Source organism: Cherax quadricarinatus, chromosome 8 (genome assembly GCF_038502225.1).
Source record: "Cherax quadricarinatus isolate ZL_2023a chromosome 8, ASM3850222v1, whole genome shotgun sequence".
Classification (NCBI taxonomy): Eukaryota; Metazoa; Arthropoda; class Malacostraca; order Decapoda; family Parastacidae; genus Cherax; species Cherax quadricarinatus.
In genome coordinates, this window is record NC_091299.1 from 7,736,021 (window position 1) to 7,763,990 (window position 27,970).

Consider the following 27,970-nt stretch of genomic DNA (forward strand, 5'->3'; position numbering starts at 1 on the left):
AATCCTGTACAATATTTATATCTGTAATTGTGAATACAAGTTACTCATTGCTATATGCAGATCCCCTTTATGTAAAATTTTTATTACAGAATGTCCTAGTTCTATTAGCAATTCTGGATATGCAATATTCATTCACTGTTTGGGATCAGTGCCACTTGCATGATATATTGAAGAGTCATATTATGTGAAATTAATTGTTTATGGCTTGTTTTAGTTTGGTACAGCTCCTGTGGGCCTGGAATGAATCAGTAACATAAAATGAAGAACACCTGCATTATGTCAGTTGGTAACTGCACTTTTATTTAAGTGTCAGAAGAAACTTGTGTTTAGTTTTTTATACTAATATTGCTATATTAAAGTGACAAAGGAGTGCCTGATAGTAGAAATAATGGAAACAAATTCACATAACATCTCTGCTGCCTCTAGCCTTCTTTTCACCGCATTATCATTATTATTTTTTTTGAACAAACCAGCTGTAAACCCTTAGGGGGTCATACAGCACCTGGGGGAATGAAAGGCATTTAGGCTTGATTCAAGGAATTGGAACACAGGTCCAATTCCTTAGATCAGAAGTTCCTCACTAGAGTCAAGAACCTCTCTTGAGGTGATTCAGTGTTTCATGTCAAAGATGAAAGTGACATCAGTGAGGAAGAGGCAAAGGATTTTTGATTCAAGACATTAGAACTGCCCTTTCCATCCCTGGATTTAAACTAATTACCTCCCATTACCCAAACTGTCTGTGACCTTAGAGGTTTAGTGCTTTCCCAAGAATATAATAATGTAAAATTTTCCCTTGCTTTCCAGGGCAGCAGTAGCTCTGACATTGCTGGCACACCATCTGCTGGTGGCCCTGTGTCAGTGGCCCTACCTGGACCACCAGGTCCCCCAGGTCCAGTTGGATCACCTGGACCTCCAGGACCCCCTGGGCCACCTGGAAGCTCTCAAACAAATGACAATCTGATGTTCATCCCAGTACCTGGACCGCCTGGACCTCCAGGTCCACCGGTGAGAGAGTAAAGCTGTAAATGCTGATTGAATTACAGTGCATTATATTGTTTATCACTCCCAAAGGCCAAGGAGGACCTCAAAGTAGTCTTGCATAACAAATTTATCATGCATGAAAGTCTAGACACAAAAGAATGAGTTTGCATAAACTGCATGGCATATGCTACAAAATTCAGACAGTTCATGGTATTCATGGTTTTAGGGAACTCCTGGCATACCAGGCGTATCCATGGAAGGACCCCAAGGACCACGCGGATCTACTGGGTCACCTGGTCATGGTCTTCCTGGCGATCCAGGACCACCAGGACCACCAGGTCAGCCAGGTTATGGCCAGAGAGGTAAGAATGATATTGAAAAAATCTTAAAAATCAGTGTTGTGTCACCCATTAAACCCATGATTATACTTTTTATGGAATATTGTGTATAGTGTGAAGCATGTTATTATTAAATACATGGAGACGAGCTAAACCCATAATGGTCATACAGTACCTGGAGAATAGAAGGGGTGGAGGCAGTGCCACATTAAGGCATGGGCTTTAGGGTCTGCAGTCCAGGGGCCTCTGCCAGCTGGAGGGCCTCCAGAGATATTCTCAACAACTTACAGTTTACTGATGTTTTGGAGAAATTTGTTTCCAAGAAATTACGCAAAGCAAATGTTTGAATTTTAATTGTGGTTAGCCTTGTAAATGTAAATTTAATATTTCTTTAACTTTTATTCCTTTTCAAAAATATCACTGGGGGCCTCACAGTGCCTGTAGCCCAGGGGCATATAAAATCTTAATCTGGGTGGAGGTAGGCAGATTTGATCTGAGGAAGTAGAGGGATTACCCCAGTTACTTGGATCAAGAGCCCTTCAACAGTATTAAGGCACCTTCCTTAAATAACAATAAAAAATTTATTTTAGCATGATACATGTTTGTACAAAGGAGTGTAACAATTTGGTGAACATGACAAAAGCCCCTTTATATGCAGAGCATTTTGGGTATACAGCAGGGCCCCGCTTTACGGCGTTTCACTTTACGGCGTTCCGCTAATACGGTCATTTCAAATTATGACCAAAACTCGCAATACGGCTCCCCCCACCTGACTTTCTAATACGGTCACCGCGCCCCACCTTGTTTGTTTACATTCTTCGTGAGCTCAGTAAGCACTAAGTCTCTCCATTTTGTCTGGAAACTCCAAAATTTCAAATGTTTTTAAAAGTTTTTTCATATTTTATATATACTCTGATAATTATACTTATGTATACCTGTACTTAAATAAACTTACATACTGTGCTGGCGTGCAGGTACACATTAAAATCAGTAAGAGTGTCTTATGTCTCCAGATGTCATATTAGTAATGATAATAATAATCATCGAGTCTCATTTAAATGTCGTATATTACGTTAAATACACATTTTCATTAATCCATCTATGATATTTTTCAAAATTATATAATAAACACGATACATAACATAAAAAGATGATAAATACACCCCACAATATAATAAATAAACATAAATATGAGATGTGGTAGCAGACGACTTGCACAAGTGACGCCATGTTAGAAATGCTAATAATAATAATAATAATCACCGAGTCATTAAATGTTGTATACAGGAAGGCCCCGCTTTACGGCGTTTCACTTTACGGCGTTCCGCTAATACGGACATTTCAAATTATGACCAAAACTCGCTATATGGCTCCCCCCACCTGACTTTCTAATACGGTCACCGTGCCCCACCCTGTTTGTTAACATTCTCCATGAGCTCAGTAAGCACTAAGTCTCTCCATTTTGTCTGGAAACTCCAAAATTTCAAATGTTTTTAAAAGTTATTTCATATTTTATATATACTCTGATAATTATACTTATGTATACCTGTACCTAAATAAACTTACATACATCGAGTCATTTAAATGTCGTATATTACGTTAATATACACATTTTCATTAATCCATCCATGATATTTTTTTCAAAATTATATAATAAACACGATGCATAACATATAAATAAGATAAATACACCCCACAGTAGAATAAATAAACATAAATGTGATCTGTGGTAGCAGACGACTTCCACAAGTGACGCCATAATAACAATAGTCACGGAGTCTCATTAAATGTCGTATATTACGGTAATATACACATTTTCATTAATCCATCCATGATATTTTTTTCAAAATTATATAATAAACACGATGCATAACATATAAATAAGATAAATACACCCCACAGTAGAATAAATAAACAAATGTGAGATGTGAGCAGACGACTTGCACAAGTGGTGATAATAACAATACTGAGTCTCATTAAATGTCGTATATTACGGTATTATACACATTTTCATTAATCCATCCATGATATTTTTTTCAAAATTATATAATAAACACGATGCATAACATATAAATAAGATAAATACACCCCACAGTAGAATAAATAAACATAAATGTGATCTGTGGTAGCAGACAACTTCCACAAGTGGTGATAATAACAATAGTCACGGAGTCTCATTAAATGTCGTATATTACGGTAATATACACATTTTCATTAATCCAGCCATGATATTTTTTTCAAAATTATATAATAAACACGATACATAACATAAAAAGATGATAAATACACCCCACAATAGAATAAATAAACATAAATATAAGATGTGGGAGCCTGGTTTGTTTACTCTGTGCCTGGCCTGTCACCTCTCATGTACTCATTCTTTCTCTCTCTCATTTATTCGTTTTATCTCATTTACTTAATCCTGACCCTACATTAAGACTACAAATATTTTAAGGTAAGTAATGAGTGAACTGTATATACATTTTATCGCTCTGGGATGCTTAAATATCATAGAATAGTATGTGTGGGTGGGGTGGCCTGGTGAAATAGCCTGGCTATTACAATACATACCACACTTGATTTCTTACAATAAATACTACTTGTCTCACCCTAGATTAAGACTATAAATATTTTAAGGTAAGTAATGAGTGCACTATGTGTGTATTGTACCTTTTTATTGTTTTTTGATGCCTGGTTCTATTGCTAACTTAATATATGTTAGTGTAAACTTGTTATCTAGTGTTTGTATGCATTTATAAGTGGAAAAAAAGGGTGTTCCACTTTACGGCGGTTTCCGCTTTACGGCGGTAGCCTGGAACCTAACCCGCCGTATAAGTGGGGCCCTCCTGTATTACGTTAATATACACATTTTCATTAATCCATCCATGATATTTTTTTCAAAATTATATAATAAACACGATACATAACATAAAAAGATGATAAATACACCCTACAATAGAATAAATAAACATAAATATGAGATGTGGTAGCCAGATAACTTGTAGAAGTGATGCCAAGAATAACATTTTCTCTAATCTAACATAAGAGAAAATGTGTTACTGGGGGTAACTGTAGAAAATTATTCCTTTCGTATGTATGTAAGTTTATTCAGGTATACACAAATACAGTTACATAGATTATCATACATAACAACATATGTGTAGAGAACCTAGGATAACCCAAAAAAGTCAGAGTGACTTATTTCCATTGCCTTCACTCAGAGCATCATTTCTTCTCAAAATGATGTTACATGAGAATGGGAGTGTTCTTCTTTATTTATTCTACCGTATCAATGTAGAGACAACCTGTACACAATGTAACTTGTACACAAACCAGACGTGTACACTTCGTTTACAAAACTTACCTTCGCCTGGTTTGTTTACATAACTCTGCGCCTGTCCTCTCTCATGCACTCATTCTTTCTCTCTCTCATTTATTCGTTTTATCTCATTTACTTACTCCTGACCCTACATTAAGACTATAAATATTTTAAGGTAAGTAATGAGTGAACTGTATATACATTTTATCGCTCTGGGATGCTTAAATGTAATAGAATATTATGTGTAGGTGGGTTGGCCTGGTATAGTAGCCCGGCTGACTACCATACATACCACACTTGATTTTTTACAATAAATACTACTCATCTCACCCTATATTTTAAGGTAAGTAATGAGTGAACTGTATATACATTTTATCACTCTGGGATGCTTAAATATCATAGAATTGTATGTGTGGGTGGGGTGGCCTGGTATGGTAGCCTGGCTGACTACCATACATACCACACTTGATTTCTTACAATAAATACTACTTGTCTCACCTTAGATTAAGACTATAAATATTTTAAGGTAAGTAATGAGTGCACTATGTGTGTATTGTACTTTTTTATTGTTTTTTGATGCCTGGTTCTATTGCTAACTTAATATATGATAGTGTAAACTTGTTATCTAGTGTTTGTATGCATTTGTAAGTGGAAAAAAAGGGTGTTCCACTTTACGGCGGTTTCCGCTTTACGGCGGTAGCCTGGAACCTAACCAGCCGTATAAGTGGGGCCTTCCTGTACTTAAAACTAACTTAAGACAAATAAGGCAATAACAGTGCTGTAATTGTACATGTGGTCATTAGGTGAGTTACAGTGAATACAAGAAAACTGAATATTCAACTAGTTCATGCTATATGGCTTTAGTAAGTTTGGTAGAGAATAATTACAGTTTTGATATAGTAAATACAAGAATACAGTATTGCAAAATAGCACAATTGAAAACAATGAAGTTGAAAGAATTTTAAGTTTGAAGTAATGATTAAATAGTTGAACAATCATCAAGCACAATTTACAATATGAAGTATTACAATTTAGCACAAATTAAAACAATAAAATTGAAACAATTATAAGTTTGAATGAGGGATATCGAAGAGTGATTTGTGCCTTGTATTATGCCTGTGTGTTCTGTTGTAGTTATCAAGGAAGGGTTTGAGAGGAGGGTTAATATTTGAGTTTAATGCTCTGTGTATGTAGTAGGCACAATAATAATGTGGATGTTTTATATATTAAGCAAGTTAAGGCTCTTAAACAGTGGTGGAGTGTGCTGTCTAGTGCAGGAGCTGGTAATCTACTGCACTGTAGCTTTTTGTTGGGTTATTAAAGGTTTAAGGTGATTTGGTGTGGTTGACCCCCATGCACAAGTACCTTGGGTGAGGTAAGAGTAAATGAGAGATAGGTAAAGAGCAAAAAGAGTTATTTGGGGTACATAATACCATTCCTCAAACTATGCAAAGAAATACAATTTTTAATCTTTAATCTTTAATATAAATACCCCATACCTTAATTTCCATGCATAATAGTAGTAATGTGTATATGATATGCAAATTTATATTATACAAACTGTATAGTATATGCAAAAGCATGTGTCTATGGAATCCTGTGTTTTAATTACATATCAGAAAGTTTTTCTCAAGTTCTTCAGTGAAGAGTTACACTAGTAGCTGCACAACATAAAAATAACATATTACTTTATTTATAGATGCACTACTTAAAAAACAGATTCATTGTATATTGGCATGTGAAAGAACATACACACACTTGCAGTTATGACATTTCTTAAAGGAAGTGTTTTACTGTGAGTGGCTTCTTCAGAACTGATACAGAGACATTTAAGATGGGAGCATGTATAGTAGGTGGAAACTGGTTACATGAAGTGAGGTGGTAGTCAGTTACAAGTAACGGGATCACACGATGAGTAGTAGGTATGACATGACGGTGTACATGGGTTAGTGTCACCTGATACCTGTGACTAGGCTGGTCAACAACTTATTGGTCCAATACTTGGAGACCCTGAAGCTGCCCAACTTCTGTGGGATGATGATTGAGATTGTTGTGAGGAAGGCTTGCTACAAGGGAGGCTCCTCAGCATTTCCATCTACACAGGTCATTTTCATGGATGACTAGATTAGCATCATGTAGTCTCATGAAATGTCACTTGTTGTTTCTATGTTGTATGCACTTGTGGCATAAATCATCACAGAGGCAAGCATATTTGTGTTCATGAATTCTCAGTTTGAGGAACCCTACCATTTCACCTACTTTCATCTTGTAACATCCACCACATAGCCTTCTGAATTAGTTGATTGGGTTGTTCTAGCCTGCTTATAAATTGAATCTTTAATAGAGGTGGATGAATTGGTAGTTATCTAAAGCTGGTTGTTGGTAATATCAGCAGATATGTTGGACACCATGCTGCTGACTGGTAGCACAAGGCTGTGTAGAATTGTTGACATTTCTGCCAAGGATGCTATGCTACTAATTCCCTGTAGTTGGATATAAAGTGGAGGTGGCAATGTAGAAGGCTGAATGCCTGTGCGAGGCTTGCACATTTATCTTCATACTATTGATGGCTAGAATGATGAAAAACCCTGAAAAAAAAGTGTGTAACTGTGAATCTTTTCCTCTTGTCATTGTGGGAGTGAGTAACAATGCAACAAAGATTTATATATGGCATGTGGATTTCCTGTATGCTTTGAGAAATTGTTTATCCAAAGTCTGTTAAAGTGCCCAGAAAATAAAGATGACTTATTACTGGCCCTTTTCAAAGCAGGCAAAATTGCAGACCCGGAGAATGTACAGAGAAGTTTCATGGCACGTATAAGTACAATAAAGCACCTAAATTACTGGGAATGGAAGTCCCTTGATTTGTACTCCTTGGAGTGCAGGTGAGAAAGATATATGATAATATACACTTGGAAAATCCTAGAGGGACTAATCCCAAATTTGCACACGAAAATTACTCCCTATGAAAGCAAAAGACTGGGCAGGAGATGCAACATCCCCCCAATGAAAACAGGGGCACCACAAGAACACAAAGAGACAACACAGTAAATGTCAGGGGCCCAGGACTGTTCAGCTCCCTCCCAGCATACATAAGGGGGATTGCAAATAGACCCCTGGCTGTCTTCAAGAAGGTGCTAGACAGACACCTAAAGTCAGTACCCAACCAGCCAGGCTGTGGTTCATAGGTCAGTTTGATAAGATAAGATAAGATTTCGTTCGGATTTTTAACCCTGGAGGGTTAGCCACCCAGGATAACCCAAGAAAGTCAGTGCATCATCGAGGACTGTCTAACTTATTTCCATTGGGGTCCTCAATCTTGTCCCCCAGGATGCGACCCACACCAGTCGACTAACACCCAAGTACCTATTTGCTGCTAGGTGAACAGGACAACAGGTGTAAGGAAACGTGTCGAAATGTTTCCACCCATCAGGAATCGAACCCGGGCCCTCCGTGTGTGAAGCGGGAGCTTTAGCCACCCAGCAGTAAGATCCTGGTTGATCAGACTCTGATCCACCACGAGGCCTGGTCACAGACCGGGCTGTGGGGGCATTGATCCCCAGGTATACTCAGGTAGTAATAGGATTTCTTACATAGTTATAGGTTTCTTATATATAGTAGTTATGGGTTTTTTACATAGTTATAAGGTTTTCTTTGCATAGTTTTAGGCTTTTTTTCTTAGGGCTTTTAGGATTTCTAGCATGCAGCATCTTGAAGAGGAATGCATATACCTCAAACAGTGGAAATACTATAAACATTTAAGCAGTGTAATGTGATCTTTTATTGACAGCATTTCACCCACGCAGTAGGCTTTATCAAGTCACAAACAGATCTACCTGGGTAAAAGGTACGTGAGTATTTATAGGATGGAGTCAGGTGGAGAATGCTGCATGTGACAATCTTCCGAGTAGGATGATAGAGTCTAAAACCTTGCGTAGCTTTAAAAAGAGACTGGATAAGTATATGAGTAGACCTTCTGCAGTGTTCCTCCATTCTTATGTTCTTATGTAGGATAGCGATGAAGAAGTTCTTGGCAAGTGGTTCAGCTATGTTATAGAAGCCATTGTTCTGGTTGAAGTTGTTGGATTGTTCAGTATTGAGTGTTGTCTTCTCTGGCGATAAGTCTTGCATTTCTGTAGTTGATTAAATGGTTGTGTGAATTTCGGTGTTGAACACAGGCATTCCTTGGATCGTCACCTTGATAGTGGTGGATGTGGAGGTCGATACTTGGAATGAGGTATTGGAAAAGATGTTAGAAACGTGTTTGGCAAAGGAGTTGTTGGGGAGGACTATGTATCTCTTCTCGGCAGTGTCTTCTCTGGGTGTGTTAAACATGTTTAATGCTCATTGTCTGCAGTCTCTAACGAAATGACGAGGATAGTGAAGTTTAGAAAATACTTGTTCAATAAGATATCACTCTTCCTCAAGGAACTCACTGCTGCAGATTCTGAGTGTGCACAGGAAAAAGCCTATAATTACACCATGTTTAGTTTTGGTATCGTGGTGAGAGTAGAGGTGGAGAAGATTGTGTTGGTTAGTAGGTTTTGATAGACTTTCAAATGAAGTTCATGGTCAGCTTTGCAGAGAAGAACATCAAGGAAAAAAAAGAGTTATTGACTTCTTCTAGTGTGAACTGGATTCAGGGCTCGACCTGGTTGAGCTTGTGTTGGAGAGCTCGAATGTTGAAGCATCTCGGAGTTATGATGAGAATATCATCAACATAATAGAGCCAGGTGACAGAAGAGGAAATAATAGTGGAAAATTGCTTGGCTTCCAGATGTTCCATGTATAGGTTCACCAGGACGGCACTAAGTGGCGAATCCATCGATAGTCCAAAAGTCTGCTGAAAGAGGTGATTTTTGAAAGAGAAACACATAAAGCCAACATGTAGTTCAACAAGGTCGATGAAGTCACTGGATGGAATAGGAAAATCAAGTGAATCATCAATTTTCCTGCATAAAAGATCGATGGCTTATGTACTAGGTACTTTGGTGAATAGGGAAGTTACATCAGGGCTAGAGAGATGGATTAGTAACAGAATCTCTTTGGGTAGAGTTTGTAGAGGGTCAAGAAAAACTAATTCTAGGTGTAATATACCGACCTCCAGGCTTGGATCACGATAGAGGGAGACTTCTTTGGGACGAAATTGTTAGGGCTTCTAGACACAATAACGTAGTGATAGTAGGGGATTTTAACTTTATTCAAATTGACTGGACTTCTTTGACCAGTAATCTAGAGTCCAGTGACTTTATGGAAGTGGCTCAGGACTGTTTTCTGAAGCAGCATGTAACAGAGCCTACCAGAGGTAATAATTTTCTTGACCTAGTCTTGTCAAATTACGAAACACTCGTAAATAATCTGGAGATCGCTGAAGAGCTTGGCACTAGTGATCACAAATCAATCACTTGTAGCATTAGCTGGGAATACGAGAATAATGATAATAGGGTAAAAGTCCCTGATTTTCATTCTGCCGATTATAATGGACTTGGGGAATACCTGTCTAATCTGGATTAGGGTAATCTAGCTGATAATTTTAATGAGCATACTTACTATTATGAAGGGATTTGCGTCTATGAATTTTTTCTTAATAATGTACAATGAGCTCAGAGCATATATATTCCCCAAAGAGATATTAGGTCAAATAATAACAACCCCAAATGGGTTAACAGGAGGCTAAATCATTTACTAGGAGAGAAAAGGAGAATTTATTGGCACATCAAAAGAGGAGAGATTAACCTTGTTGACCAATACCTCTATAACAAGCACTGCCCCCAAAAAAACTAAACAGATGACAGCTAAGAGACTGAACAGTCCCTGGCTAACACCCAGCATCCTCAAATCCATAAATACAAAGCACCTATACGAAAAACAGTACAGAATGGGTCACATAACCAGAGACCAAGCAAAACATTACTAGTCAATCCTAACCAGCCTGATAAGAAGGGCTAAAAAATTGTATTATGAGAACAGATTATCCAACTTACGAGGTGACATAAAAATGACCTGGAAAACCTTATCAGAAATTCTAGGAACAAAAAAGATATCACGAAATAGCGAAATTGAATTAATAAATCCAGATGAACCCCAACTCCCACCAACTGAAACAGCAAACAGACTCAATAATTTCTTCTCCACTATAGGAAAAAACCTTGCCAATAAAATCCCAAGCTCAGATACCCCACCCAATGACTACCTCACTGGCAACTACCCGAACACACTGTTCCTAGCTCTGACTAACCCTGCTGAAGTCTCTTTTATTATCAACACACTTAAAAACAAGACAGGAGATTTAAATACCTTACCACCGTTTATATACAAAAAAGCGTCACAAGTACTATCACCAATCATTGCAACACTCTTTAACAAATCCATAGAATCCTCTACCTTTCCTACAGTTCTCAAAATAGCAAGAGTCACCCCGATCCATAAAGGAGGAGACCAAACAGACTTGAATAACTATAGGCCAATATCCAACTTACACCCTCTCTCTAAAATCTTCAAAAAATTAATTCATAAGCGAATCTATTCCTACCTCATCTCCCACAACATACTCAACCCCTGTCAGTTTGGGTTCAGGCCTAATAAAAATACTAATGATGCTATTATACACATGCTAGAACACATATACACTGCAATAGAGAGAAAAGAAGTCCCACTGGGGATCTTCATTGACTTACGTAAAGCTTTTGATACTGTTGACCATGACTTGCTCCATATAAAATTGTCGCACTATGGTATAAGAGGGCACTCCCTCAACTACCTAAAGTCTTACCTCAGCAACAGAAGCCAATATGTGTACATAAACAGGGCAAACTCTTCCGCACAGCTAATTACAGTTGGTGTCCCACAGGGAAGTGTCCTAGGCCCTCTTCTCTTTCTCATATACATAAATGACCTACCAAATGCATTGCAACTACTCAAACCCACACTATTTGCAGATGACACTACATACGTCTTCTCTCACCTGAGCCTAGTCATGCTAGCCAATACTGTAAATACTGAATTACATAAAATATCTACCTGGATTAGGACTAACAAACTTACTCTAAACATTGACAAAACTTACTTCATTCAGTTTGGTAACAGAGCTACAGACATCCCTCTTAACATAATGATTAACGGATCACCTATCACAAAACTCACAGAGGGAAAATTCTGGGAATCCACCTTGATAATAGACTCAAATTTCAAACACATTTACAAAAAATTTCCCAAAAAATTTCCAAGACCGTAGGCATACCATCAAAGATACGGTACTATGTTCCACAGACAGCCCTCCTGGCCCTATATCACTCACTTATTTACCCCTATCTCACCTATGGAATTTGTGCATGGGGCTCAACAACAATAAACCATCTCAGACCATTAATTACCCAACAAAAGGCTGCAGTCAGAATGATAAATTCCCACTACAGGCAGCACACTCCACCAATATTCAAAACTCAAACCTACTCACCATACAAAACATCCATACTTATTACTGCACCTACTACATACATAGAACACTTAACTCTGATATAAACCCTCCCCTCAAACATCTCCTTACCAACCTCAACAGAACACATGACCATAACACAAGGCACAGATCAGTCTTTGATGTTCCTCGTGTCCACCTCACGCTATGCAAAAACTCAATGCACATAAAAGGCCCTAAAATCTGGAATTCACTACCTGTGAATATAAAAGAAACACTGTTTATAAATTCAAATCTCTTCTCAAAAATCACTTACTCACCCACAACTAAATAAATACTGAATAATTGCATCACATAATTTGTATCTCATAAATGTGTCTCATTATTGTATCATAAATGTTTAACCTGTGCAATTATTTAAATAAATGTATGGAAGAGGGTAAGGTACCTAGGGATTGGCAGAGAGCATGCATAGTTCCTTTGTATAAAGGCAAAGGGGATAAAAGAGAGTGCAAAAATTATAGGGGGATAAGTCTGTTGAGTATACCTGGTAAAGTGTATGGTAGAGTTAAAATTGAAAGAATTAAGAGTAAGACGGAAAATAGGATAGCAGATGAACAAGGAGGCTTTAGGAAAGGTAGGGGGTGTGTGGACCAGGTGTTTACAGTGAAACATATAAGTGAACAGTATTTAGATAAGGCTAAAGAGGTCTTTGTGGCATTTATGGATTTGGAAAAGGCGTATGACAGGGTGGATAGGGGGGCAATGTGGCAGATGTTGCAAGTGTATGGTGTAGGAGGTAGGTTACTGAAAGCAGTGAAGAGTTTTTACGAGGATAGTGAGGCTCAAGTTAGAGTATGTAGGAAAGAGGGAAATTTTTTCCCAGTAAAAGTAGGCCTTAGACAAGGATGTGTGATGTCACCGTGGTTGTTTAATATATTTATAGATGGGGTTGTAAGAGAAGTAAATGCAAGGGTCTTGGCAAGAGGCGTGGAGTTAAAAGATAAAGAATCACACACAAAGTGGGAGTTGTCACAGCTGCTCTTTGCTGATGACACTGTGCTCTTGGGAGATTCTGAAGAGAAGTTGCAGAGATTGGTGGATGAATTTGGTAGGGTGTGCAAAAGAAGAAAATTAAAGGTGAATACAGGAAAGAGTAAGGTTATGAGGATAACAAAAAGATTAGGTGATGAAAGATTGAATATCAGATTGGAGGGAGAGAGTATGGAGGAGGTGAACGTATTCAGATATTTGGGAGTGGACGTGTCAGCAGATGGGTCTATGAAAGATGAGGTGAATCATAGAATTGATGAGGGAAAAAGAGTGAGTGGTGCACTTAGGAGTCTGTGGAGACAAAGAACTTTGTCCTTGGAGGCAAAGAGGGGAATGTATGAGAGTATAGTTTTACCAACGCTCTTATATGGGTGTGAAGCATGGGTGATGAATGTTGCAGCGAGGAGAAGGCTGGAGGCAGTGGAGATGTCATGTCTGAGGGCAATGTGTGGTGTGAATATAATGCAGAGAATTCGTAGTTTGGAAGTTAGGAGGAGGTGCGGGATTACCAAAACTGTTGTCCACAGGGCTGAGGAAGGGTTGTTGAGGTGGTTTGGACATGTAGAGAGAATGGAGCGAAACAGAATGACTTCAAGAGTGTATCAGTCTGTAGTGGAAGGAAGGCGGGGTAGGGGTCGGCCTAGGAAAGGTTGGAGGGAGGGGGTAAAGGAGGTTTTGTGTGCGAGGGGCTTGGACTTCCAGCAGGCATGCGTGAGCGTGTTTGATAGGAGTGAATGGAGACAAATGGTTTTTAATACTTGACGTGCTGTTGGAGTGTGAGCAAAGTAACATTTATGAAGGGATTCAGGGAAACCGGCAGGCCGGACTTGAGTCCTGGAGATGGGAAGTACAGTGCCTGCACTCTGAAGGAGGGGTGTTAATGTTGCAGTTTAAAAACTGTAGTGTAAAGCACCCTTCTGGCAAGACAGTGATGGAGTGAATGATGGTGAAAGTTTTTCTTTTTCGGGCCACCCTGCCTTGGTGGGAATCGGCCAGTGTGATAATAAAAAAAAAAATAATTACCTAACAGAATACTCCATTCTATTGAATGCACAGCAACACAGTAAATGACCATATGACCTGTCTTTGTAATACTCATTTGTGCTAAATTGTTATCTATTTACAGTAATGTTTTTACCACTGAATATATCATTGCTTAGTTAAACTTAAGTTAATTTTAAGCCTGCCCATAATGCTTTGCATACAAGGGGCTTTGGCATGTTGCATTTTAATAACTGTATTCCTTTGTACTTCCCTGTATCATGTTCAAATTAATAAATAAATAAAAATAAATAAATAAATATGTTCAATTAAAAAGAGAAGTAAAAAGAGGGATTAGGAAAGCTAAACTTTTTTTTTTTTCAACAAGTCGGCCGTCTCCCACCGAGGCAGGGTGACCCACCGAGGCAGGGTGACCCACCGAGGCAGGGTGACCCACCGAGGCAGGGTGACCCACCGAGGCAGGGTGACCCACCGAGGCGGGCGACCCACCGAGGCAGGGTGACCCACCGAGGCGGGCAACCCACCAAGGCAGGGTGACCCAAAAAAGAAAAGAAAATCCCCAAAAAAGATAATACTTTCATCATCATTCAACACTTTCACCACACTCACACATAATCACTGTTTTTGCAGAGGTGCTCAGAATACAACAGTTTAGAAGCATATACATATAAAGATACACAACATGACTAAATGTGACTATGAAATTAAAGTTGCTGTTGAGTCAGAGACTAATCTGAAAGGGTCTTTCAAGTGTACAGGACGAAGGTGAGGGTAAAAGTAGGACCTCTGAAAATTGGGAATGGACAGCTGACGGATAACGAACTAGAAATGTGTTCTCTATTGAATGATTATTTTTTGTCAGTCTTTACTCAAGAAGACGTAAATGAGATTCCAGAAATTAACAGTTATTCAGTTCCTGAAGAATTAAAATTAACGAATATTTCTGTCACGAGGGACATGGTTATCAAACAGATAGATAAATTGAAACAAAATAAGTCCCCGGGACCCGATGAGTTGTTTTCCAAGGTACTTAAAGAATGCAAGATGGAACTTAGTCAGCCATTAACAAGCGTATTTAATGCGTCCAACTTAACTGGTGTTGTGCCAGAGATGTGGAAAACAGCTAATGTAGTTCCTATATTCAAATCAGGGGATAGGTCCATTCCATCAAATTACTGTCCAATCATCCTGACATCTATAGTAAGCAAATTATTAGAATCGATTATAGCTGATATTATTAGAAACCATCTTGAAGAGCATAATGTGATTAATGAATCTCAGCAGGGGTTCATGAGAGGTTGTTCCTGTCTAACAAATTTACTTACGTTCTTCAATAAAACATTTGAGGCAGCAGACAGTAATAAAGAATATGACATTGTTTATTTGGATTTCAGCAAAGCCTTCGATAGAGTACCTCACAAGAGACTCTTAAGAAAGGTGGCAGCTCATGGTATAGGACGAAAAGTTTTAGCATGGATAGAGGCATGGCTTACCAATAGAAAGGAGAGAGTTTCCATTAATGGGGTCAAATCTGAATGGGGATTAGTCACTAGTGGCATTCCACAAGGATCTTCTTTTGTTCGGAATTTACATTAATGACCTTGATGAAGGAATTAGAAGTGACATGAACAGATTTGCTGTTGATACAAAAATAGGCTGTATGATTCATTCTGAGGAGGATACCAATGAACTCCAGGAGGATTTGGACAAATTAATATCTTGGTCTGAAAAATGGCAGATGAAGTTCAATGTGGATAAGTGTAAAGTACTAGTTCTTGGTAATGAAAATAACCCTCGAAATTATAAGCTAGGTGTAGTAGAGCTTGATGATACAGTATGTGAAAAAAGACTTGGAAGTCATGGTAAGCAGAAATCTAATGCCAAGACAGCAGTGCCTAAGTGTGGGGAATAAGGTTAACAGATTTCTGGGATTTATTTCAAGAAGTGTAAGTAAGTAAGTTAACTCCACGCCTCTTGCGAGGGTCTTGGCAAGAGGCGTGGAGTTAAAAGATAAAGAATCACACACAAAGTGGGAGTTGTCACAGCTGCTCTTTGCTGATGACACTGTGCTCTTGGGAGATTCTGAAGAGAAGTTGCAGAGATTGGTGGATGAATTTGGTAGGGTGTGCAAAAGAAGAAAATTAAAGGTGAATACAGGAAAGAGTAAGGTTATGAGGATAACAAAAAGATTAGGTGATGAAAGATTGAATATCAGATTGGAGGGAGAGAGTATGGAGGAGGTGAACGTATTCAGATATTTGGGAGTGGACGTGTCAGCGGATGGGTCTATGAAAGATGAGGTGAATCATAGAATTGATGAGGGAAAAAGAGTGAGTGGTGCACTTAGGAGTCTGTGGAGACAAAGAACTTTGTCCTTGGAGGCAAAGAGGGGAATGTATGAGAGTATAGTTTTACCAACGCTCTTATATGGGTGTGAAGCGTGGGTGATGAATGTTGCAGCGAGGAGAAGGCTGGAGGCAGTGGAGATGTCATGTCTGAGGGCAATGTGTGGTGTGAATATAATGCAGAGAATTCGTAGTTTGGAAGTTAGGAGGAGGTGCGGGATTACCAAAACTGTTGTCCAGAGGGCTGAGGAAGGGTTGTTGAGGTGGTTCGGACATGTAGAGAGAATGGAGCGAAACAGAATGACTTCAAGAGTGTATCAGTCTGTAGTGGAAGGAAGGCGGGGTAGGGGTCGGCCTAGGAAGGGTTGGAGGGAGGGGGTAAAGGAGGTTTTGTGTGCGAGGGGCTTGGACTTCCAGCAGGCATGCGTGAGCGTGTTTGATAGGAGTGAATGGAGACAAATGGTTTTTAATACTTGACGTGCTGTTGGAGTGTGAGCAAAGTAACATTTATGAAGGGATTCAGGGAAACCGGCAGGCCGGACTTGAGTCCTGGAGATGGGAAGTACAGTGCCTGCACTCTGAAGGAGGGGTGTTAATGTTGCAGTTTAAAAACTGTAGTGTAAAGCACCCTTCTGGCAAGACAGTGATGGAGTGAATGATGGTGAAAGTTTTTCTTTTTCGGGCCACCCTGCCTTGGTGGGAATCGGCCGGTGTGATAATAAAAAAAAAAAAAATAAAATAAGTAACAGAAGTCCAAAAGTTATTTTACAGCTCTCTACATCACTAATAAGGCCTCATTTGGATTATGCTGCTCAGTTTTGGTCTCCTTACTAAAGGATGGATATAGACTCATTGGAGAACATACAGAGAAGAATGACTAAAATGATTTACTGTATAAGGAATCTCCCATATGAAGATAGACTTAAAGCCTTGAATCTCCACTCTCTGGAGAGACGAAGAATGAGGGGAGATATCATTGAGGTGTATAAGTGGATGACGGGCATAAACAAAGGTGATATTAATAATGTACTGAGGGTGTCGAACCAGGAAAGAACCAGAAATAATGGATTTAAGTTGGATAAATTTAGATTTAGAAAGGACATAGGTAAGTGCTGGTTTTTGAACAGAGTGGTGGATGTGTGGAATGGTCTTCCGAGTAGGGTGATCGAGGCTAGGACCTTGGGTAGCTTTAAAAAGAGATTCGACAAATATATGAGTGGGAGGGGCTGGGTTTGATTGGTGTCGTGGGTATGGGAGCTAATTCTTGGGTAGTTTTGAGTAGGGGTGGTTTTGATAAGGACCTGCATTGTATGGGCCAGTAGGCCTTCTGCAGTGTTCCTCCATTCTTATGTTCATATACAGTGGACCCTCGAGTTTCGGCCGCATTGACTTTCATGAAATTCAACCTTCAGCAAGTTTTTTTGGCAAAATTTGGCCTCGAGTTTCGTGATTAGACTCGTGCACCGCGCACACCAAGCCAGTCTCCCACGCCATTCACGCTCAGTGTGCCATTGTTTACAAACACGTGACCATCACCTCGCGGGTTCATACAATACATTTCATAATAATCCATTGTTTTTTTGCTTGCAACTGGTAAATAAGTCATCATGGACCCAAGGAAAGCTAGTGCAAGCTCTTTTGTAAATAAAGTTAGGAACACGATCCAGAGGGATTTTGAAGGGTTTGAGGCAGACCCTGTCCCTGCTGACCCTCTGCCTGTTGTGGAAGGTGTTGTGGCATTGGGCAAGTCCATGGGGTTGGAGGTGAGTGATGGGGATGTGGAAGAGTTGGTGGAGGACCACAGGGAAGAGCTAACCACTGATGAACTGCAAGAACTTCAATTGGAACAGCATCAGACCACAGCTGAGGTATTTGCTTCAGAGGAGGAGGAAAAGAGAGTGAAGGAGGTTTCTTCTTCAGTGATTAAGGACTTGTGTGTAATGTGGAATGAGTTGCAAAGTTTTGTTGAAAAGTATCACCCTGACCAAGCTGAAACAAGCCATATCTGCAACATGTACAATGACAGTGTTGTGTCCCACTTCAGGGAAATCTTAAAGAAACACCAGAAAAAGACCTCTCTGGACAGATATTTTGTGTGACAGAGGTCCAGTGACTCTCAAGTTGTTCCCAGTGGCATTAAAAGAAGAAGGGAAGTAACCCCAGATAAGGACTTGCTACCTAAAGTCCTAATGGAAGGAGATTCTCCTTCCAAACAATAGTGTACACCTTCCTCCTATCCCCTCTTCCCATCTTCCATCCACCCAGAAGTCTTCAGTAAAGGTAAGTGTAATGTTATTATTATTTTTTATATGCATGTACTTGATTTCTCATTGATTTCAGTATATAAATCTTTATTTAATTTGAAAAAAATATTTTATTTTAATATTTTTGGGTGTTTGGAACGGATTAATTTTATTTCCATTATTTCTTATGGGGAAAATGGTTTCGAGTTTCGTGAATTTCGACTTTCGGCAGGCTCTCTGGAACGGATTAATCACGAAACTCAGGGGTCCACTGTACTTATCCAATCTCTTTTTAAAGCTACCCAAGGTTCTAGACTATCACCCTATTCGGAAGATTGTCACATGCAGCATTCTCCACTTGACCCAGCATTCTCCATCTGACTCCATCCTATAAATACTCACGTACCTTTTACCCAGGTAAATCTGTTTGTGACTTGATAAAGTGCACTGTGTGGGCAAAACTTTGTTAATAAAGGATCACTTTATACTGCTTAAGCATTTATATTTCCATTGTGTTGGTATTTTATACCATTTATTTCCATACCCCAGACAGGTTTTAGCCTTCTGCATTTTTCCTCTCTACTTTATCTCTGAAAACAGGAAACAGGCAACACATCCTTGGCAGAATTGTGGACAACCCCACAACAGGATGGTCCACCACATACATTGTGTTATTATTCAATGGCTTAGTGTCTAATGTACCCATTAATATTACAGACTCTTCTGCCTCTTATCAAAAATTTAGACCCATTCACTAGTTCAATAGTCTTTGTCATATATTCCCAGCCTCTTGAGCTGGGAATTTGCAAACACATGTGCTGACAGCCTTAACAGTCTTTAGGCAATGCCTGCATATAACACAGAGACATGGGAAACCTCATGAGATGGAATGAGGTGTCCCTTTTTTCTCTCATTCTCTTTCATTCTGTATTATGCTCTCTTTCTCATTCTTTCTCTTTCTCTCTTTTTCTCATTCTTTCTCTTTCTCATTATCTCTCTCATTCTCTTTCTCATTCTCTCTCTTTCTCATTCTCTCTTTCTCATTATCCACTTTCTCATTATCTCTCCCATTCTTTCTCATTCTCTCTTTCTCATTCTGTCTCTCATTCTCTCTCTCATTCTCTCTCTCATTCTCTCTCTCATTCTCTCTCTCATTCTCTCTCTCATTCTCTCTCATTCTCTCTCATTCTCTCATTCTCTCATTCTCTCATTCTCTCTCTCATTCTCTCTCTCATTCTCTCTCTCATTCTCTCTCTCATTCTCTCTCTCATTCTCTCTCTCATTCTCTCTCTCATTCTCTCTCTCATTCTCTCTCTCATTCTCTCTTTCTCATTCTCTCTCTCATTCTCTCTCTCATTCTCTCTCTCATTCTCTCTCTCATTCTCTCTCTCATTCTCTCTCTCATTCTCTCTCATTCTCTCTCATTCTCTCTCATTCTTTCTCTCATTCTCTCTCTCATTCTCTCTCTCATTCTCTCTCTCATTCTCTCTCTCATTCTCTCTCTCATTCTCTCTCTCATTCTCTCTCTCATTCTCTCTCTCTCTCTCTCTCTCTCTCTCTCTCTCTCTCTCTCTCTCTCTCTCTCTCTCTCTCTCTCTCTCTCTCTCTCTCGAGTTATTTACATGTTTTCTAACCCACGGACAGCAGGAGGAAGCTATGGTGGCATCGAGGAGCTTCGCCGCATTACCAGCCACCGAGGTAACACAGGTGGTATCCTGCTCTCTCTCTCTCTCTCTCTGTATCACAATCTCTTTGACCCAGGGCTATTGTTTTTTTATGACATAATACCACCGTGAAAAATATCACAGAACAGAAAAGCTTGATGTTGTGATGGATATTTGAGTTATTGGGCCACTAGTAACAACAGCATGGTTGACCAGGCAAGCACCAGACAAGCCTGGTCTATGGCCAGGCTCCGGGAGTAGAAAAACTCTCAGAACTCATCAGAGATAAAGTTTCATGTGCCTTAATGCATATATTTGAAGGATATATGCTTAAACACATGAAAGTCCTCAGAAATTTCTGTTCTGACATTTTTCTCTGTGATTTTATTTTTTGTATATGCAGTTGTTCGTTATATTGTGCATTCTTCCCATCTATGTATTTATCCACTATTGCATGTTGCTGCTCTTTCGCTAGGTGGGTCTAAGCCTGCTATATTGCTTTTGTAAAAATGATGATAAGAAATAAATGGGGACACAGGTCGCATGTACAAATATTCATTAGCATTGTCAATGAAGTGTTATTTCATTCATTGACCTCTTAAGGTTGAGGAGGGCTCTTTGATGTTAATGAAAGGTTGTAGATACAAGGAACTGAAGCTCCCTTCCCATTGTATTAAACCTCACTACCTCTCATAACCCAGACACTGTATGACTCTTATGGGTTTAGCACTTCCACATGATAATATCATTTGTTGAGTAGCTAGTGCCTCTTTTACTGCACAGTTATAACCCTCTACACTGAGCAGGATTTTACCCTGAATACTAAGAGAGAGAGGTCAGACACTCTGAGGAAAGTCACTGTTCAGGTTTTGTATCACTTCTTTCTCACTAATGCCAGTGCAGGGCTCTCATTTCCAAGAATTGCAGCTACCCTCTGCCTCTTTGCATCAGATCTAGTAATTTCCTCCCATTCCTCAGGCACTGTATGACCCCCTGTGGATTTATTGTTTTTCCCATGAATATGCAGTAGTAATAATAGCCCTTCACTGAAGACATACTGAGGGAGGCTCTAACACCTTCAGCCTGCCACTGAGCATCTGTTATAACACTTTAGTGTATTTCTTTTACAGAATACTTTTATGATTACCATTATATACACCACTGGTTCGTATACAAGGAATAATCAGCAATGCATGATGGCTTAAGGTGATTCTGTGATGTTGAGGACTAGTTGCACAACCTGGCAGTGGTGGTCTTCCTCATAGCCTTCTCTTCGCTATAATCTTTATCACATATTTGATGAATATTTTTCATGGAATTTGAATATTAATGCCAGGAGAGATACTTAAGGAAATGCAGCAATGTAAATTTACTTTGTCAGATGTTTACCACTAATAGTCATCCCTATAATATTTTTGAAAATGTACTCATTGCATATCTGAACTCTATACATAAGGTTTTTCGAAAGATTTTTTATTGAATTTAAATATTATTGTTAATGGATCAACATTTATTAATTTCATCTTTGTTAATTATAATATACTTACCTGGTCATTACAGATTTTAATTTCATTGGAGAAGAGTTCCAGAACCATATAGCTCAGGTTATAATACAAACGGGATACCAAATGAACATATTGTATTGCATAATATGTGCAGTAAATGTCTGATAAAATGGACCCCCAATAAAGCAGATGTCAACTAAACCAGATAAAAAAAATTGGCTGGACAAAGGCTTAACATGTACATTTAATGGGATGCCCAATTAAAATAGCCATGAGGTGGACTAAATCCAATACAGTGGACCCCCGCCTTACGATATTATTTCATTCTAGAGGTCTGTTCAGGTGCCGTTATAGACCGAATTTGTTCCCATAAGGAATATTGTGAATTAGATTAGTCCATTTCAGACCCTTAAAAATACACGTACAAAAGCAGTTAAAAAAATACACTTACATAATTGGTCGAGTTGGGAGCTGATTGTAAGGCGGGGGTTCACTGTATATTGAATGGCTGTTCAAGCACCGACCAGTATGGTTTAAATAAGTGACCCACTGATCAGATCAGATAGACTGGTCCGAACCCTTGACTGGTCCGAACCCTTGACTGGTCCGAACCCTGGACTGGTTTCAAACGGTTTCGTTGTGCACCACCTAGCAGGTTATTAATAGAATATTCAAGAGGTTGCTAGTAGAATTGCAGTAAATCAACCATTCAAATCATTATGAAGCTGTGTGTAGTCTGTGGTCAGTCAAACAAACGGGCTTCCACATGCATAAATTGTCATTTCTGTGGAAATTGGTGTCACGCCCCTTGTGCAGATATCCAAGAACTAGCTACAAGCAGTATTAAAACAGGGAAGTGTTTTTGGGTATGCCCAAATGAGATAAATCTGTGGACTAAAATCACAAGGGTATTAAAAGAGGTCAACATCAAAGCTGCTTTCATAGAAAACCTGGAAGCTTTCTACAACAGATGGGAACATAAAAAGTCCGGGCTGAATGGTACTGCCCTTGATACTGGCCATGTAGTCAGAAACTGTAAGGCTGGAGATGATGTCCTGGTAGTCAGTAAATGGGGGGCTGATAGTGCTGTCCTGGGAGACAGTAATGGGGAAGCTGGAGGTGCTGTCCTGGGAGACAGTAATGGTGAAGCTGGAGGTGCTGTCCTGGGAGACAGTAATGGTGAAGCTGGAGATGCTGTCCTGGGAGACAGTAATGGGGAAGCTGGAGATGCTGTCCTGGGAGACAGTAATGGTGAAGCTGGAGATTTTGTCCAGGTAGTCGGGAATTATACGCAGGAAGGAATACATATAAATGACCTCATAGGGGACAGGAGCCATAGTAGGGAAACAAGTGTAGTCAAAGATAAGATAAAACCAATATTGCAAACTAGAAATACCGCAGGAAATAGCAAACAAGAGGACTCCACTAGCAATAGTGAGGATATATTACCAAAAACAACTGGTGGGAGCTCCATTGTTGGTGCTAGGGAGGATAGAAGTAAGACAGGGAAACATGCACCAACAGGGAATACAGTCACAGAAACCCAAGGCAAACGGAAACCAAGCCTGTGCACATACTATGCACTCGGTATCTGCTGGCATGGGGAATCTGGAAAAACAGATGGGACGTGCAAATATGACCACCCTAGGAAATGCCATGCCCATATGACAACAGGAAAATGCAAACTCCCTTCCTGTAAGCTTTTTCACCCTGAACTGTGTACCTCTTCAGTACAGGAAAGACTGTGCTATAACTTAAATTGCCAGGCATACCATCTAAAGGGGACAAAAAGATACAAAACATCCAGGCCATGGGAAAACCTGGGTAGCCACAGCCACTCAAGAGGGAGAGGTTTTTTAGTGCCAGGAAGGAAAAAAAACTGGCAGGAAATGGCAGAAATCATACACCAAATCCAGTCATTCCTGGAGTGGAACCACAGTCGATGGCCTCCACTCCAAACCAACAGATACAGATACTAATGCCGGAAAAAAAATCCCCCCCCAGTACCAACAATACCACCAGTCCGATAACATTCTTCTTTGCAAATATACAGGGTCTAAAGCCAGCAACAAACAACAAAATACCTTTCATCCGTGGACTGCTTGCAGAGGCAAAGGCAATGTTCGCGGCTTTCACTGAGACCCACATAAAGGATCACTTGGACAACGAAATATGGATCCCAGGTTACAACCTATACAGATGTGACAGAGTGAACAGGCAAAAGGGGGGGGGTTGGCCTGTACATTGCAGAGTCACTTGTTTGCACAGAACTGCTAAATGCCTCAAATGATGTAGTGGAAGTTTTAGCAGTAAAGGTCGAGAACCAAAACCTAGTCATTGTGATAGTCTACAAGCCTCCGGATGCAACATCCCAGCAATTCCAGGAACAGCTGTTAAAAATTGACCACTGTCTGGAAAACCTTCCAGCTCCTGCACCCAACATCTTGCTCCTGGGGGATTTCAACTTAAGGCACCTAAAATGGAGGAATATAGCAAATAATATTGTTGCAGTAATAACACCAGGAGGCAGCTCTGATGAAAACTCACACTCACGCGAGCTTTTAAATCTCTGCACAAAATTCAATTTAAACCAGCAAATAATAGAGCCTACTAGACTGGAGAATACACTAGACCTCATCTTCACTAACAATGATGATCTGATAAGAAATATCACCATATCAAAAACAATATACTCAGATCACAACATAATTGAGGTTCAGTCATGTATGCGCAGAGCCCCAGACCGACATAATGAGATTAGTCACGAGGGAGCATTCACCAAATTCAACTTCAATAACAAAAACATAAAGTGGGACCAAGTAAACCAAGTCCTAACCGATATAAGCTGGGAAGATATACTAAGCAACACAGACCCCAACTTATGCCTAGAACAGATTAACTCGGTGGCACTCGATGTATGCACAAGGCTTATTACTCTAAGAAAAAGGAGGAGTAGATGTAAAAGAGAAAGAGACAGGCGCTCCCTTTACAGGCGACGGAAAAGAATAACAGAGCGGCTAAAAGAGGTCAATATATCTGAAATGCGTAGGGAGACACTGGTCAGAGAAATAGCAAGCATCGAACTTAAGCTAAAAGAATCCTTTAGGAGTCAGGAATCGCGGGAAGAACTAAAAGCCATAAATGAAATCGAAAGAAACCCAAAGTATTTCTTCTCCTATGCCAAATCAAAATCGAGAACAACGTCCAGTATTGGGCCCCTACTTAAACAAGATGGGTCCTACACAGATGACAGCAAGGAAATGAGTGAGCTACTCAAGTCCCAATATGACTCAGTTTTTAGCAAGCCGCTAACCAGACTGAGAGTCGAAGATCAAAATGAATTTTTTATGATAGAGCCACAAAATTTGATTAACACAAGCCTATCCGATGTTATCCTGACGCCAAATGACTTCGAACAGGCGATAAATGACATGCCCATGCACTCTGCCCCAGGGCCAGACTCATGGAACTCTGTGTTCATCAAGAACTGCAAGAAGCCCCTATCACGAGCCTTTTCCATCCTATGGAGAGGGAGCATGGACACGGGGGTCGTCCCACAGTTACTAAAAACAACAGACATAGCCCCACTCCACAAAGGGGGCAGTAAAGCAACAGCAAAGAACTACAGACCAATAGCACTAACATCCCATATCATAAAAATCTTTGAAAGGGTCCTAAGAAGCAAGATCACCACCCATCTAGAAACCCATCAGTTACACAACCCAGGGCAACATGGGTTTAGAACAGGTCGCTCCTGTCTGTCTCAACTATTGGACCACTACGACAAGGTCCTAAATGCACTAGAAGACAAAAAGAATGCAGATGTAATATATACAGACTTTGCAAAAGCCTTCGACAAGTGTGACCATGGGGTAATAGCGCACAAAATGCGTGCTAAAGGAATAACAGGAAAAGTCGGTCGATGGATCTATAATTTCCTCACTAACAGAACACAGAGAGTAGTCGTTAACAGAGTAAAGTCCGAGGCAGCTACGGTGAAAAGCTCTGTTCCACAAGGCACAGTACTCGCTCCCATCTTGTTCCTCATCCTTATATCCGACATAGACAAGGATGTCAGCCACAGCACCGTGTCTTCCTTTGCAGATGACACCCGAATCTGCATGACAGTGTCTTCCATTGCAGACACTGCAAAGCTCCAGGCAGACATCAACCAAATCTTTCAGTGGGCTGCAGAAAACAATATGAAGTTCAACGATGAGAAATTTCAATTACTCAGATATGGTAAACATGAGGAAATTAAATCTTCATCAGAGTACAAAACAAATTCTGGCCACAAAATAGAGCGAAACACCAACGTCAAAGACCTGGGAGTGATCATGTCGGAGGATCTCACCTTCAAGGACCATAACATTGTATCAATCGCATCTGCTAGAAAAATGACAGGATGGATAATGAGAACCTTCAAAACTAGGGAGGCCAAGCCCATGATGACACTCTTCAGGTCACTTGTTCTATCTAGGCTGGAATATTGCTGCACACTAACAGCACCTTTCAAGGCAGGTGAAATTGCTGACCTGGAAAATGTACAGAGAACTTTCACGGCGCGCATAACTGAGATAAAACACCTCAATTATTGGGAGCGCTTGAGGTTCCTAAACCTGTATTCCCTGGAACGCAGGAGGGAGAGATACATGATTATATACACCTGGAAAATCCTAGAGGGACTAGTACCGAACTTGCACACGAAAATCACTCACTACGAAAGCAAAAGACTTGGCAGACGATGCACCATCCCCCCAATGAAAAGCAGGGGTGTCACTAGCACGTTAAGAGACCATACAATAAGTGTCAGGGGCCCGAGACTGTTCAACTGCCTCCCAGCACACATAAGGGGGATTACCAACAGAACCCTGGCAGTCTTCAAGCTGGCACTGGACAAGCACCTAAAGTCAGTTCCGGATCAGCCGGGCTGTGGCTCGTACGTTGGTTTGCGTGCAGCCAGCAGCAACAGCCTGGTTGATCAGGCTCTGATCCACCAGGAGGCCTGGTCACAGACCGGGACGCGGGGGCGTTGACCCCCGGAACTCTCTCCAGGTAAACTCCAGGTAAACACCAGTAGTCAGTACTAACAAACAACAAACAAAATTTATTTCTTTGCAAAAGTTACAATGTGTAATTACATTATATAATTTGTTAGATACAAAGAAAGCCACTATCATGCCAGGGCATTTCAGGCAGACTAATCCTAATACATACTTAAAGACTACTTAAGGCTTGACAGGTTAAAGAGTGGTAAATTTTAATTATTCATTATTTTACCTTATTACTACTTTGAAGTAACAAAAAGTTTTGTAGTTGATAAGATTTATAGTTATGATGTAGGACATAACAAATAACAGTATTACAGGTAGTACAATTTACAATGATACAACAGTTCATTATTAACCCTTTCAGGGTCTATGCCGTAGATCTACGGCTTTACGTTGAGGGTCCAAACTGTAGATCTACGCCATGAGCTCAGCTCACTCTGATAAGCTGTGAGAAGTAAATTTGGGCCTAGATATGAGAGAATACATCTATGTGGTATGTGTGCACCACATAAAACAAATCCTGTAGCACACAGTGCAAAATGAGAGAAAAAAACTTAGACCATAATTTTTTATTAAAACAGCGACTTTGCAGTGTTTTTTGTATGTTTTTAATGGTTGTATTTGCGATTTCTTGGTCTCATTTGATAGAATGGAAGATATATTACAGAAATAGATATGATTTTGATTGGTTTTAATAGTGGAAATGGCTTGAAATTGAGCTCAATCTAGTGAAAATGTTAAATTTTTGTCGATGTTCAAGAGTAAACAAATGACCTCACACGTCTGCTGGTGGGTTTAATATATGTTCACAATTGTGGTGATATTATTTATACAATTATTACAATATTGCATAACAGTAATTCTTCTATTTTTTGGTTTGAATAAAAATTCATTGTGAATAAAAAATCAAAATGGAATTCATTTGTAAAGCCTGAAAACATAACTAATGAACAGAGGAAATGTTAGTTTAATGCCAGGAATGCCTGCATTGTTTATTCTGGACTCTATTTTGAAAATGGTATATTTTGAACTTTGCACTAAATTGGCCAAATTAC

At 39.7% G+C, this 27,970-nt stretch overlaps 1 protein-coding gene across 10 annotated transcripts in view; it reads left to right on the forward strand.

Annotated features, from left to right (window-relative positions):
* LOC128685375 (collagen alpha-1(XVIII) chain) overlaps nucleotides 1-27,970 on the forward strand; it is an 836,546-nt gene that overhangs the window by 760,191 nt on the left and 48,385 nt on the right. For all 10 annotated transcript variants that reach the window (XM_070082820.1, XM_070082822.1, XM_070082821.1 and 7 more), the window contains 2 exons: nucleotides 805-1,005; nucleotides 1,208-1,343. In XM_070082820.1, the coding sequence (XP_069938921.1) occupies nucleotides 805-1,005; nucleotides 1,208-1,343 (337 nt within the window). The remainder of the gene's footprint in view (nucleotides 1-804; nucleotides 1,006-1,207; nucleotides 1,344-27,970) is intronic.